Genomic DNA, 14,103 nt, shown 5'->3' with positions numbered 1-14,103 from the left:
ACCCTGTCTCTGCTAAAAATACAAAAACATTAGCTGGGCATGGTGGCGCGTGCCTGTAATCCCAGCTACTCAGGAGGTTGAGGCAGGAGAATTGCCTGAACCCAGGAAGCGGAGGTTGCAGTGAGCCAAGATCGTGCCATTGCACTCCAGCCTGGGTAACAAGAGTGAAACCCCGTCTCAAAAATAAATAAATAAATAAATAAATATAAAATGAAATAAAACACTATTTGGCTTTAAACTATGACAAAACCGGTGCCCTAGTCCTATCCACCTGCTTTCACCTGTCTTGGCAGGGCCCAGCCCACCTCCCCAGCGCCTCTGCAGCCCTGCTCTGTGGGCACAGGGCTGCTCAAGCACCTGTCTCAACAGGCTTCCCTGTGTCGCCTGCTAACTTCACATCTCCCTGCGGAGATGTCTTAGCCACTGATGCCTGACACGTGAAAGCACGATTTTCTTAAATAGGATTCTTAAAAACAAAAATGTGTGGCGTAACTCACCTTGTGACTGTTTTGAAGGGTGCTGTGTAAAGCCACATTCACGAAGCCACTTGCTGAGTGATTTAAGTACCAAAGTGGTTTACAGTCTAAATTGAGCGATAACTCTTTTGAAAATTGATACACCATTTAAATAAGCCACTTGATGCTTTTAATAACTCTCTCCTTTCCTTTCATTTTAATGTTGGCATTAAACATTAAGACATTTTTACCTCTAGTCTCAGCTGTGCTTTGGGTGTTTCCTCTTCAACAAAATTTTACTCTGTTTTCAAATAGTAGTTACTTGCTTTAACACACACATGCACTTGCACACACATACACAATTATGTATTATTTACAATAAAAGAAAAAATGTCCTCTGCAACACACGCACACACATTTACACTACTTCTCAAATGAATTATTCGATTATTAGTTTGGGCTTAACATGGTTTCTTTAGACAAGCAAGAAATATAAAATTGCTTGAAAGGTTGAAAGGTGAAATGTTTCCAACTTCAAAGTCAAAGATTGCATTCCTAAGCTAAACTGGTAAACATAGAATATCTCATAATGCACTTACTGAGTGAGCTGAGTGTGGTGGCACATGCCTGTCATCCCAGCTGCTTAGGAGGCCAAGGCAGGAGGATCACTAAAGCCCAGAAGTTTGAGGCCAGCCTGGGCTACACACTGAGAACCCCCAGTCCCCAAAAAAGACTTTTTCCAAAGAATAAAAATTACAGAAGAAATTCTTTTTTTTTTTTTTTTTTTTGACAGTCTTTGTTGCCCAGGCTGGAGTGCAGTGGCACAATCTTGGCTTATTGCAACCTCCGCCTCTTAGGTTCAAGCGATTCTCCTGCCTCAGTTTCCCAAGTAGCTGGGATTACAGGCATGTGCCACCACACACAGCTAGTTCTTGTATTTTTAGTAGAGACAGGTTTTCACCACGTTGGCCAGGCTGGCCTCGAACTCTTGACCTCAAGTGATCCACCTGCCTTGGCCTCTCAAAGTGCTGGGATTACAGGTGTGAGCCACCATACCCAGCCAATGACAGCAGAAATTCTACAGTCACATAATGAGAGCCTAAGAAAGTGATTTCAAGGAAAACACCTCCTTAAAAAAAAAAGTCATTGCACCTCTCTGGCTTAGGGAGTTCAGTCCCACAGCTACATATCCTCCTCTCTTTTCCAGTGTATCTTCCAGCAGATTTTCCCAACAAAATCTGAGGCAGTACTTTGCCTTCTCTGTCCCCAAAAACTGGATTCTTTTTCTCACCTGAGTTTTCTCCCTCTACTCATCATAAAATTAATTCTACCCTAAGACTAACTTACTTATTTTAGAGACAGGGTCTCACCCTGTCACCCAGGCTACAGTGCAGTGGCACGATCATAGCTCACTGCAGCCTCAAACCTCTGAGCTTAAGCCCTCCTCCAGCCTGTCTTCTGAGTATCTGGGACTACATGCATACACCACCACACCTAAGACAGATAATTTATTTTCAGTGGGAGTTTTAATTGCTGCTGCTGCAATTATTGGAGGGTCTTAAAATTAAAAAAAATTTTAAGGGGTAGGTGGTGGAGAATGACCAGTGTAACTGTTTCATCAGTTTGCCAAGGGTGACATATTCTAAAAAGTGGAAATAAAATATAGGAAAAAATAGCAAAGCACTGTTTCAGATGACCATGTTATATTTATAACATTTAAGCCGGGCATGGTGGTTCACACCTGTAATCCCAGAACTTTGGGAGGATGAGGCAGGCGGATCACCTGAGGTCAGGAGTTCGAGACCAGCCTGAACAATATGGTGAAACCCCGTCTTAAAACAAAAAAACATTTAAACCTAGCAAAAATATCAAATGAAACACTTTTCAAAGGAAGTAATGAAAATTCAACTTAAAAGAATTTTAAGTTGACTTAAAATTAAGTCAGGTATGGTGACTCATGCCCGTAATCCCAGCAATTTAGGAGGCTAAGATGAGCAGATCACTTGAGGCCTAAAGTTCGAGACCAGCCTTGGCAACATAGTGAGACCACGCCCCCCATCTCTTAATTTTATTTTCTTGAGAGAGAATCTCTGTCTCAGAGTCGCTGTTGCCCAGGCTGGAGTGCAGTGGCATAATCTCAGCTCACTGCAACCTCTGACTCCCAGGTTTAAGCGATTTTCCTGCCTTAGCATCTAGAGTAGCTGGGACTACAAGGGCATGCCACCACACCTGGCTTATTTTTGTATTTTTTAGTAGAGTTGGGGTTTCATCATGTTGCCTAGGCTGGTCTCTAACTCACGGCCTCAGGCGATCCTCCCACCTTGGCCTCCCAAAGTGCTGGGATTACAGGGGTGAGCCACCATGTACCTGGCCAAAAAAAAATTTTTTTTTTAATGTAAAACTGTGGGAAAGTTTTTTTCCTTAGTAAAATGGGTTCAGAAGAAAAGTGTCATCAAATAGCAGCACTTTGTAAAATCCCTATTGAAGGTAAGCTGATGCAGTAAGCCTGAGCAACAGAGCAAGACCCTCTCTCTAAAAACAAAACGGAAGCTGAAAAATACTGGACATTTCTATTAGTTTGTTAGTCTTGATATGTGTGATGCATTAATATACCAAAGCAACTTGCAAGCAAAACTCAGCATAATAAAAATGAATGAAATACATCTCTATACGTACTGACCTGGAAACGCCTCTTTTTGTGGTAGGGGAATTGCAGAAAACTACAATACAATCCCATTTGTGTTAAAGAATAAAAGACCCCCTGAAATTATACTTGTTCATGTGTATGAATGCACAGAAAAAAAATCTAGAATATGTCCCATAATATTAAGATGGATGGGTCTGGGGAGATGAGTGGGATTAGGGATTGAAGTGCAACTAGATCCTTTTAGTTAAATGTTTACATTTCCCCACAGCAGAACATACATTCATGTTACTTGTGAAATAATTCACTGTGTCTAGGTAGGTGAACAAAATTGTCCTGGATATTCAGTTCATTCTCTACTATCATATTTGAGAAACTTTTGGGATAACATTTAGATGGATTTTGCTTTTTTAAGAGAACACTTCCAGCAGAAGTTTAAGCAGCAGAAACCAGCCAGGTGTGGTGGATCTCACCTTTAGTCCCAGCACTTTGGGAGGCCAAGGTGGGTGGATCACTTAAGCCCAGGGGGTCGAGGCTAGTAAGCTGGAATGGCATCACTGCACTCCAGTCCAGGTGACAGAGTGAGACCCTGTCTCAAGAAAAGAAGGTGAGGGGGTGGGGAAGACATCACACTGGAGTGGGCAGTCTGGTTTCACCTGCCAGTTCTCTACATGCTACTGAGCACCTTCACTCTAAGCCAGTTTGGCATTATCTTACAGGAAAACTATTCAGGATTTTTTTTTTTTTGGCCACCACTCAGCTGGGACCCAGGCAGACAGACCAGTCCAACCAAATTCTCCTGAGGGACAATTCTGAGACATGCCTTAGGCTGCACTTCTGTTACTAACCCTGCTTCTCTCCGAGAACCAGTTTCATTATTCTGTTGTAATGATCTGTTACTTGTTACTCTGCCCAATCTATGGTAATGTATTTCATTTTCTTAGTATAGCAAGCAAAACCTCCTGCATTAAAGTGGAGCGTGAAACTGGGCTGGTATTTGTGAATAACCAAATTCTATGTCAGTTTCCATGATCTTCCATGGCTGTTGGGGGGCCAAACATGTATCATTGTCTAGGACAGAGCAGGATGAAAACAGCCTCCCCAGGCATCTCCCACTACTGGCATTAAAAAGGATGAGAACCAGCTTAGAGCCACAGAAATGCCCTATGTGCACAAGAAAACCTGCCTAAACAGAGCAATCTTTAAGTTTTTTTTTAGAAAAAGTAGTCATTCAGGTTTTATATAAAGGCTCATACCAGAGGTTTTGAAGATAAATGAAAGCACAAAGCCTTTATTGAACTGCAGATTATGAATAATAAACCCAGTGGTAAGCACTAGGGGCAGATGTGCATAGAAATGCAATTTATAAAATTTCCAAGGCAAACAATTGACATCTTTGAAGAAACTGTCATTAGCTTAAAAAATCTTCTGGGTGTGCAATTCATTCATGGTTTTCATAACTGGTTGCCCAGTGATATGGCCTCAGGAAATGTTGAGATTTCATAAATCATTTGTATCAAACATCTTTTTCTGGTAAATTCCTTAGTGCCTCTGCAGTGGTAACTAGACAAGATTGGGAAGTTTCAAGATGATTCAAACCTCCAGCACCTCACAGGAATCCACATTTCTTAACACAGAAGACAATGCTAATCAAAGAAGGAAATAAAAAGGTTATTAAAAACAGATACTGGCTTCACCAAAGTTTCTAAATACACATATCTATGTATATTCCACTAAAAACGTTTAACCCAATAGTCCTTCACAATTTATATCCAGAAACTACACTAGCTGTCCTCACTTTTCACCGGTAACAATGTGCACTAAGGCAGTGCTGCTTTTTAGTAGTAGAGTGGAGACTCTTGACACTTGTAACAAGCAAGCTTGTGATTTATTTTAGGATTACGGGACTTACAGAAGACTTTTTAAAAGTGACTTCTGCAAGTTTCAATATGCAAAAATCACAGAGGATCTTAAAATTAAGAGATTAAGTTTAGGGACAAAATGACATGATAAATTGCAACTAAACATAAAAGGTAATAATGAAATGGTCTCAGGGAACAGCTATGAATAGCACTGAATCCAAATTGAAAGGTGAAGAACAATATTAACTCCAAGAATGTGGCTGATAACCCATTTTTCACTGTCCTTGAAAGGCACGGGCTGAGTAACCTCTAAGAGGCAAGTACTGAGCATCACCAAGTCACTGGCTTTGGGGAATGCTTCTCCAAGTCCTCCTTTCCCTCCCCTACCCAGTTCCACCCCACCTCACCATTCAGGTTTTTGTTTGTTAAAGACTCGGAGGTCTCAAACTCCTCGCCTCAAGCAATCGTCCAACTTCAGCCTCTCAAAGTGCTGGTAGCGCAGGCGGGAGCCAACATGCCCAGAGTGAGCAACTTGTTTACTTCATACTTTCTCACTGGTACTATATGCGTTTGTTTCTAGGCATCTTTAAGATAAATAACATTCCCTCAAAATACGTCCAGACTGTCCTTAGGAGAGACCTTCCCTGTTACCAGGCCACATAGTAGCTGGTGTAGTGAAAGGAAGCTCAGTGGTGAAACCACAAAGACGTAAGTATTGTGAAACTAGAGATGACATGCAAATACTAATAAAAATGTTCACTGAAATACACAAGCGAACACCTGATTTCCACATTATTAGCTGTTCTTATTGACATAGCTAAAATACCTCTCAGTAAATCCAAAGATACTACAAGTTTATAGTAACCCAAGGGCATGCACTACATCCAGCTCTGGTCCCGCCTCCTTCTCTTTCAGGCTACCAGGCTGCGGACAAGGTTAAACTCAATAAAGTACACACTTAAGTGGAAAATGTGGAAGGCCAACATTTTTTCAAAAAAAAAAAAAAAAAAAAAAAAAAAAAAAACCCTGAGAGAGTATAATAAACATTAGCAGTTTATTAACTAAAAACTGTCCTCAAATATTCAATTCTAGGTATCAAATAGATCAGCAGACTTTATAAGCAATTTTTCTGGTTAACAATTTTGCCAATATTCAATGTCTATTATATTTAGCTCATTATCTTTGACCAAAAAAAAAAGTTGCTAACCACCAGTGTGAAGTCAAGACAGCTCAGAACAAGATGACTGAGAAAAAAGTTCTTAATTAAGTTTTCAAATCATGTAAATAACTTCCACAATAAAATCTGGCTTCTTTCTTAGCCATGTTAAATATCAAGGAGCATATTAAAATTTGTTCGTTAACATTTATTCCACCCACAAATGTTTTGACAGGATGGCAGGTAGCTACAGTCTTGTGGGTCAGAGGCCAAGGCAAGAGATGAGAGAACTCTTTCAAGGAATTTCATATCAAATCTTTGTTCCCACTTTAATGCTGGAATGCTAACAGCATTCTTTAAATATTTTGCTAGATGAACTATAACCCTGATAAAAATTGCTATCAACAGTAACTACTAAATATAACTTTTATATTCAATTAGGTTTGTCAGAGGCATTTGTAGAATATTTTGCTCACAAAATACTTTGAGAATGCACCTTTCCAATAATTGAAAAAGTTTAATGAGAATAAATTCTTCTGTTCATTAATTTTCACATTTCAATATTTATCACAGCAAAATTGGGAATGTCTTGATAGTTTACCATTTTTTGAAAAGACTATGAAGCAACCAATTGCCTAGAAACATTCTTGGTTAGTGAAACACTGAGAAATCAACATGTTAGAATTCAAGGAACTGATCAAGCTATAGATCAATAGTAAAGTAAAACTGAGATTTAGTGATGACAAATAAAAATATCAGCAACATTTATCACTAATATGTAATAATGGTGATTTCTAAAGATTTCTACAGATCAACCTTGACAACTACACCTCCCAGTCACCGGAGAGGGCTTTGCAATGAACATGTCACAGCAAGAGAATCCTGTACTTCACGGTAATCATTTCTCTTTTCTGATCCTCTAGTTTCCAGAAACTCCAAACATTAGTCCACAGGTTCAGCCAAACACAACTCACACTTACCATTTCATGGCGGAGAGAATGAGCAGAAAATACATGGAGATATACGGCTCCAGAGGAAAAAGACATTTAAAAATGCTCACCCTATTGCTCATGTCTTGCTCTGTGAAGACTTAAGGAATATCTGGAGCCAAACCAAATAACCTAATTATTAATGAGGCTCAAAATCCAAGTAAAGGTAAAGTGCACTCAAAACAGGACAAAAATGTGACAGAATCAACTGTTGGAAGACTGGAGGACAATCACATGTAAGAAGCACAGGTCCTACACATCCAAGCTAGATCTGAAAGCCCAGTGCGACGTCTCAAAACCAAACAAAGAGGTTCAAAACCAGCACCTTCATGGCCACCTTAAAGCTGGAGAGAGAAAATGCATTTACTTTTATCATCTAAAAAACATAACCAGTAAGGTTTTGTGCTGAGACCTCACCAACCCATCAGCACCTCTAAAAAACAGTATTTAGATATTAGTATTTCTGATGGCCAGGTACACATACATGACTGCCAGAGAAATGTCACCAGAGTGAGGCAGAATTTGTAAAATCCCATTCTACATGCATTAGCAAAGGAAGGTTATAATTCATGGATATGAATGGACTATAATACTTAAATGACACATTTCTGATATATTCACAAAATCTTTATAGAAAGTATTAAAACTCAAAAAAGAAATAAGGTAGGAGTCAATACAGAGATGAAATGTACAAAACAAATGAGCAGGCAAACTAAAAGTTCTTGAAAGTATTTTACTTCAGATTGAAAAATGAACAGCTTCCACACTGTTCACTGCAAGATACACAGTATTCACGAATACAATGCTGGTCATTTGAGGAAATGTATACACACCTCAATTTCTCCTTCATGCTTTTTTTCTTTTAGAAAGATACTGTTTACCAAAAAGAAACTTCAGCAGTACAGGAAAAACTATTTTCCCAATAAATTTACGAAAACCTAAGATTCCCAATGGAATCAAGATTATCTTCCCGCTACCACCACCTTAATATAATCACATGCTTATTGGAACACTAATATTCGCACCCTAAGAGTACATTTACTTTCAACAATGAGGGTGATTCTTTAAAAACAAACAAACAAAAAACAAAACAAAAAAACCCTTCAGTGTGGTAAATGTAACATAGATTTCTGCAAGTATTAAGTGTCTGAAATAGGCAGCTAATACTGGATTTAATATTATTTTATAAATAATTGTTCCCTTAGCAGTAAACATAAGTCTACACATTCACAATTGTCCTAGAAAATAAATACTGTGATTACGCACAATGTTATGACAAACTAGTTTCAAAAACAAAAGCTCGACATCTTGATAAAAATTCTGATCAGAATAAAATGTGACTCTAAAATTTAAAACATTGTCAAAATAACATCACATTTAAAATCTTCCACAGTTTACACGAGTACTATGAGTTTCCAGTTTTGGAACACATTTTTCCATTGTGAATTAAAATATGAACATATTGAAAATTGTTAATTTCAGTGATGACATCGGTTTTGGTCTTACTTTAGCATTATTTTCTTTATAAAAAGTTACACTAAGTGTCCATTAATGGTCTGATTGGTCTTCAGTATTTCATAAATGTATATAAAAGAAATTCCTAAAAGCCAATAGTACTTTATATGTATATATATAAAAGAATCTCATTTCAGAAATGACTGTATTTAACAGAGCCATACACACTGATGCTAAACATAAGAGCTTTCACCCTGAAAGAAAGCATTTTCAGAAATGTCACTTACATTCTATTATATTAAATATTCCCAACTGAGTTTCAAACTCAACAGGTAATGAATAACAGAATTATACATCTCATTGCACTCAAAGCTGACTACAACCAAAATTTACAGTATGATTGAAACAAGCCAATGTTTAAAAAAGTTTTAATTAACGACAACAATTCCATGAAAGAAGAGGATAAAGAATGGGATGACAAGAAGTATTTGGTCTTAATAAGGCAATACAAAATAGATCCATTATCAAAGACCATTTAATTTTTAAAGATCAACAATACCAAAAGCATAAAGTGGAATATAAGAAAATAGTTTTTTATAAGTATGATTTAATTAAAGCTGTTTACAGTTATTCTCCCACAGTAGTTAAGCATGAATTTTGAAAAGAATAAGAGATGAGCAACAGGCACCCGCAGCACACAGGGTTAGAGAAGCCAGCATGCAGAGTCTGTGGAACTCGAAGTTTCACTGCAACAGGAATGAGACCAGACGTGGGGGGCCTTTTTTTCCTATTAGGAAGAAAGTGGAGGGGAAAAAAAAAGACTGCAAAAGAAGCAAACACAAAGTCATGTAATTGCCCATTGCCCAAGACGACAGCACTATAGAAAACAGTTGCAAGTTAATTTTTAGAGATGACCAGAGATTTTTCAGTGTTTACACAAAAGTACATAGTACATTTTTTTTTTTTTTTTTTTACAAAATAAAATAAACATCATTTGCCACCATAAACCTTTTCTTTAGAGAGGAAAAATTTCTGCAGCAGGACACAAGGGTTCTATTAAGTCATTTCAATGCTGAGAAAAACAAATTAAGTAATAGAACTAATCACTTCCCTATATATGGATGTTAAGATGACAATTTAGATTATTTTTCAAACTAATCCTGAGAAAAAATCTGTTTACAATTTAAACAGTAATGTTATGTAAAAAGTATTATTAACAAATCCACTATTACAAATATCAATTTCCTATATGGTCTTCTATATATACACACAATAAAATGGTAAATATATGCAAAAATATTTAAAAAAAAAAAAAAAACATGCACAGATCACTTTCCCCTTTGGAATCTGGACTTCCTATCAGATACCTTTTTTGCCTTTCCCACCCCATCCTCTGATATTGTTTTTTGTTTCTATCACCCTACCAACACTGAATACTATTTCCTATAACTCTGCATAAAGCCAATGAGAAATATATTTATTTTACATTCAAGCTTTAAATCTTAAAATGACCCTGTTGTAGCATATGACTTATCAAATAAGCAGCCTTTTTTCCCCCTTTTTTGCTTGCTTTTTGTTTTTGTAGTTGTCAGTCTTCATGATCCATTCTGTGGCGAGCTGGGAAAAAACGCAGTTGCTAAATCAATGTCTGAACAGTGTGAGGCTCCTGAATGTCTCCCAGGAGTCCCTGCGCAACTGTCCTGAGCATAAGATCATTGCACAGAGAAGACAGTCCACCGCGCAGCGCCGACTATCTACAGAGGTCTGAGAGGGGCGCGTCCCTCTTGTGTTTCCTCTTTTTGCCATGGTAATACTGATTATTGGATTTGCCTTGATGTTGTTTGTTTGTCATCAAGGAACCATGGCTTGTTTGAGTTGTACCTTGGAAGCCTTTGCTGGAAGAACGAAAGAGCCTTGCTGATCCATGCTGCAGAAAAAGAAATGGCCAAAAAGACATCAGTATTGCAGAAGAGCAGAGTGTTCTCAAATACCTGGATTTGGGGCAGCTTTCAAAACTAGGAATATGCTGGTTGGAGTTACCTTACTGATCAGTGACTTATCTAGCAGGCAGAAAAAGCTGTTAAATGGGTTAACTCTTTTTGGCTCTAAAACCCTTACATTATTTTAATGGAAATACTGAAAAGCATGGACCACTTGCTTGCCTTCTTAACAGAGTTCGTGGGATGTAAAAGTTTTCTTAAGAAACCTACCAACCCAAACATCACATCATAAGTGACACAGCGGGAAGAGGATCTTGGAAACCACAGGCACACTGGTAGGTTGGGGTCAGCACAGTTGGCCACTCCCTTCCAGCTATTCATAGTCTGTGGTTTTCTTGTGACCCCAGTCCCTTCTGTCAGCCCTGTCACTTGAACTGGTATTTCATGATGAGTCTGTGTCTTGTATACATGGCTAAGGCCGCATAGGTAAAGTGAACTCAGTAAGTCAAATCAGACACAAGGTGATGGCCAAGAAGCTTCTTCTCAGGTTCCCAGCCGTAGTAAGTGAGCTGGCCTCAGGCCGGAGCACCATATCAATGGCTTCCTCCCCTGACTCTGACTCATTACTCAGACAATTCTAGGCAAGCAAAAAACTTAAACTAGAGTATCTCTGTGGCCTTAAGTCCAAGCTAATGTTATTCAACTGACCATACCTGACAGCCAGCTGATCACTTCAACACAGGCAACAAAGTATTGAACATTAAAATATTAGAAAAGGATACATCATTCCCAGATATGGATACTGCCATGAGGCCTCACAAAACCTTCAAGCCAGCTTACTTCATGTACAAATGTAACATTTTTTATGTGGTAGTTTGGCTGGAATAACTTATAAGGACCAGTCAATAGTTTCCCGAAGAGGTTTATGTTACAATGGTGTCTCACAAAGATCCTTAGGACATCCTGTTCCTAGAAGCACTGTCATAAGTTGGAACCTCTTAGAATAAAATAAGTTTGTTCTTCAACCTAGCGTTTTCTTCAATCTCATGATGTATATTCTTCACATGTAGGAAATTCTAAATATTTTCTATCAAACACTAACAATTAAAAACCCGCATTCCACACACCTGAGATTTGTTGGTGCTGTTGGATGTGTTAGTGGTTTGGATGCTTTGCATTTTCCCAACTGCCTGAGAGGACTCCAAGGATACATCTTGCGACCCTACTCGGTTCCCAGTGGACGGACGGCAGAGCAGCTGTTTCGGGGTTTTGCATGGTGTTGCATCGGAATCCTAACACAAGTCATATGAGTTATAATGTAACATGTTAGTAGTTTAGATACTCAATAATCAGAGAGAAAAAAAAAATCTGGCTAAGTACTCTTACATTAAATTTAAACATTTGGGAGTTAAAAGAAGCACACTGAAGAATTTACAAAATTAACTGTTTAAATATTCCTCTAAACATTTAAACTGACTGATTTTATCAGAGAGCTTCTGTTCATTGTTAAATCCACTGTCCACATCTGACCTTGAAGGAGCTCACAGAGGCCTAAGGTTTATTTGATTTTTTTATTTACAGAAAATGAAAGACTATGGTAAAGAGTGAAGAACCTAGGTCCTAGTCCCTGGCTTCAGCAAGATACAACATGATGGGCTTAAGGGCTCAATCTCTGAGAGTCTGCAATAACAAATCAGCCAAACACACTGTGTGGGTGGGTGCAGACTTCCCAGCGACAGTGGGCTGAGCCCCACCTATTTTGGGGCTGCTTGGGCCATGACAATGCTACCTCCAGCCCTGGGCCTGACACTGTACCTAGCATCTCAGAGTTACGTTCTCTCAGTTCCCAACACTCCACACCTCTCTGTGTCTGTGACATCTAGCTTGGTATTCTGTCCTCCAGAGCATACTGCTCTAGGACCCGAAAAAGGCACATAGGGATATTTTACACAGGAGGATTTATGATTCCATATTGACACATGGTCATCATCAAAAACATACAATATTTAGATTACTTTTCATGTCCTGCACTTAATAAAGTTAAACAGGTAAGCCTGCTTTAGATCTCAAATCAGTAAACCACAATTATCTTTGATTTTAAAAGGTAACTTACATTATTAATTGATACAAATTCTATCAGGATGGGGGAAGAAAAAAAATTCTACCAGAATAGAAAGAGAAAGTAGATTAGAGGTTAACAGAGGATAAGGGAGGGAAGAATTAGAAGAAACTACTACTAAATACAGGGTTTCTTCTTGGGGTGATGGAAATGTTCTAGAATTATCACAGATGGCTGTACAACATTGTGAATATGTCCTAAAAGCAACTGAAGTGCACATTTTTAATGCTGAATTTTATGTTAATTATATCTCGATTTTAAAAAATTCAACCAGGAAGCTGAAAACAATTCTGAGTGAAGTAATTTTTTAGACAAGTATATTCTATGTGGTTCAATTTGTATGAAATTCTGAAACGCACAAAACTAATCTATGGTGTTAAAAAATCATAACAGCTGGGCACGGTGGCTCATGCCTGTAATCCCAGCACTTTGGAAGACCGAGGCCGGTGGATCATGAGGTCAGGAGTTTGAGCCCAACCTGGCCAACTTGGAAAAACCCCGTCTCTACTAGAAATACAAAAAATTAGCCAGGCATGGTGTACATGCCTGTAATCCCAGCCACTCAGGAAGCTCAGGCAGGTGAATCGCTTGAACCTGGGAGGCAGAGGCTGCAGTGAGCCGAGATCATGCCACTGCACTCTGGCCTGGGCAACAGAGTGAGACTCCATCTCAAAAAAAAAAAACAAAAAACAAAAAACAAAAAAAATCGTAACAGTGGTTCCCTCTGAGGGCGGGGTTAGGGATTGATTAAAGAGTCATGAGGTTGTTCTTTGGGTTGATGGTAATATTTGTATCTTATTAGGATTTTGGGTCATGCATATGTATGTATTTGATAAAATTTAGTGAATATATGGGCAAGTAACTTAGACCAAAAAGTAATAACATAGGGAAATTTTCAGAAAAAAGTTTAGTAAATGTACAATTAAGATTTCCTTATGTGTCAATTTCATATCAAAAGGAAAAAACAGACTGGCTGCGATAGCTCATGCCTGTAATCCCAGTACTTTGGGAGGCTGAGGCGGGTGGATCACTTGAGTTCAGGAGTTTGAGATCAGCCTGGCCAACAAGGTGAAACTCTGTCTCTACTAAAAATACAAAAAAATTAGCCAAGAATGGTGGCAGGCGCCTGTAATTCAAACTACTCAGGAGGTCGAGGCAGGAGAACTGTTTGAACTCTGGAAGCAGAGATGGCAGTGAGCTGAGATCATGCCACTGCACTCCAGCCTGGACAACCGAGCGAGACCCCCCTCCTCATCTCAAAATAAATAAATAAATAAATAAAAGGAAAAACAATTAATATTGGAGTCTGGCTACAAGGATGTACAAGCTACAGTATGCTAGGGGAACTGAGGTCTGTAATCTACTTTGGAATGGATCAAAGAATAAGATGAATTAATGAACAGAGTGACAGACAGATGGTTAGGTATGAGATAAGCAAGTAAAAGGTTAATGGCAGAATCTAGTGGTGAGTACATGAATGCTC

At 38.6% G+C, this 14,103-nt stretch overlaps 1 protein-coding gene and 1 long non-coding RNA gene across 4 annotated transcripts in view; one reads left to right on the top strand and one right to left on the bottom strand.

Moving 5' to 3' along the window:
• LOC116534917 overlaps positions 1 to 4,731 on the top strand; it is a 12,999-nt gene extending 8,268 nt beyond the window's left edge. The window contains exon 3 of the long non-coding RNA XR_004261946.1: positions 4,646 to 4,731. This is a non-coding gene — a long non-coding RNA (uncharacterized LOC116534917). The remainder of the gene's footprint in view (positions 1 to 4,645) is intronic.
• The window catches only part of TENT4B (terminal nucleotidyltransferase 4B), a 76,874-nt gene continuing 66,604 nt past the window's right edge, over positions 3,834 to 14,103 (bottom strand). For 2 of the 3 annotated variants that reach the window (XM_032255684.1, XM_032255682.1), the window contains exons 11-12: positions 11,629 to 11,793; positions 7,820 to 10,488 (exon numbers count right to left, since the gene is read on the bottom strand). In XM_032255684.1, the coding sequence (XP_032111575.1) occupies positions 10,312 to 10,488; positions 11,629 to 11,793 (342 nt within the window). In that variant the 3' untranslated portion in view covers positions 7,820 to 10,311. Of the gene's footprint in view, positions 4,746 to 7,819; positions 10,489 to 11,628; positions 11,794 to 14,103 lie in introns of those variants that run through there. The other variant, XM_032255683.1, reaches the window with a different exon arrangement.

Source organism: Sapajus apella, unplaced genomic scaffold, assembly GCF_009761245.1.
Source record: "Sapajus apella isolate SASKATOON/1434 unplaced genomic scaffold, GSC_monkey_1.0 scaffold90, whole genome shotgun sequence".
In the NCBI taxonomy this organism is placed as follows: Eukaryota; Metazoa; Chordata; class Mammalia; order Primates; family Cebidae; genus Sapajus; species Sapajus apella.
This window is presented reverse-complemented; position numbering and strand designations above follow the sequence as displayed.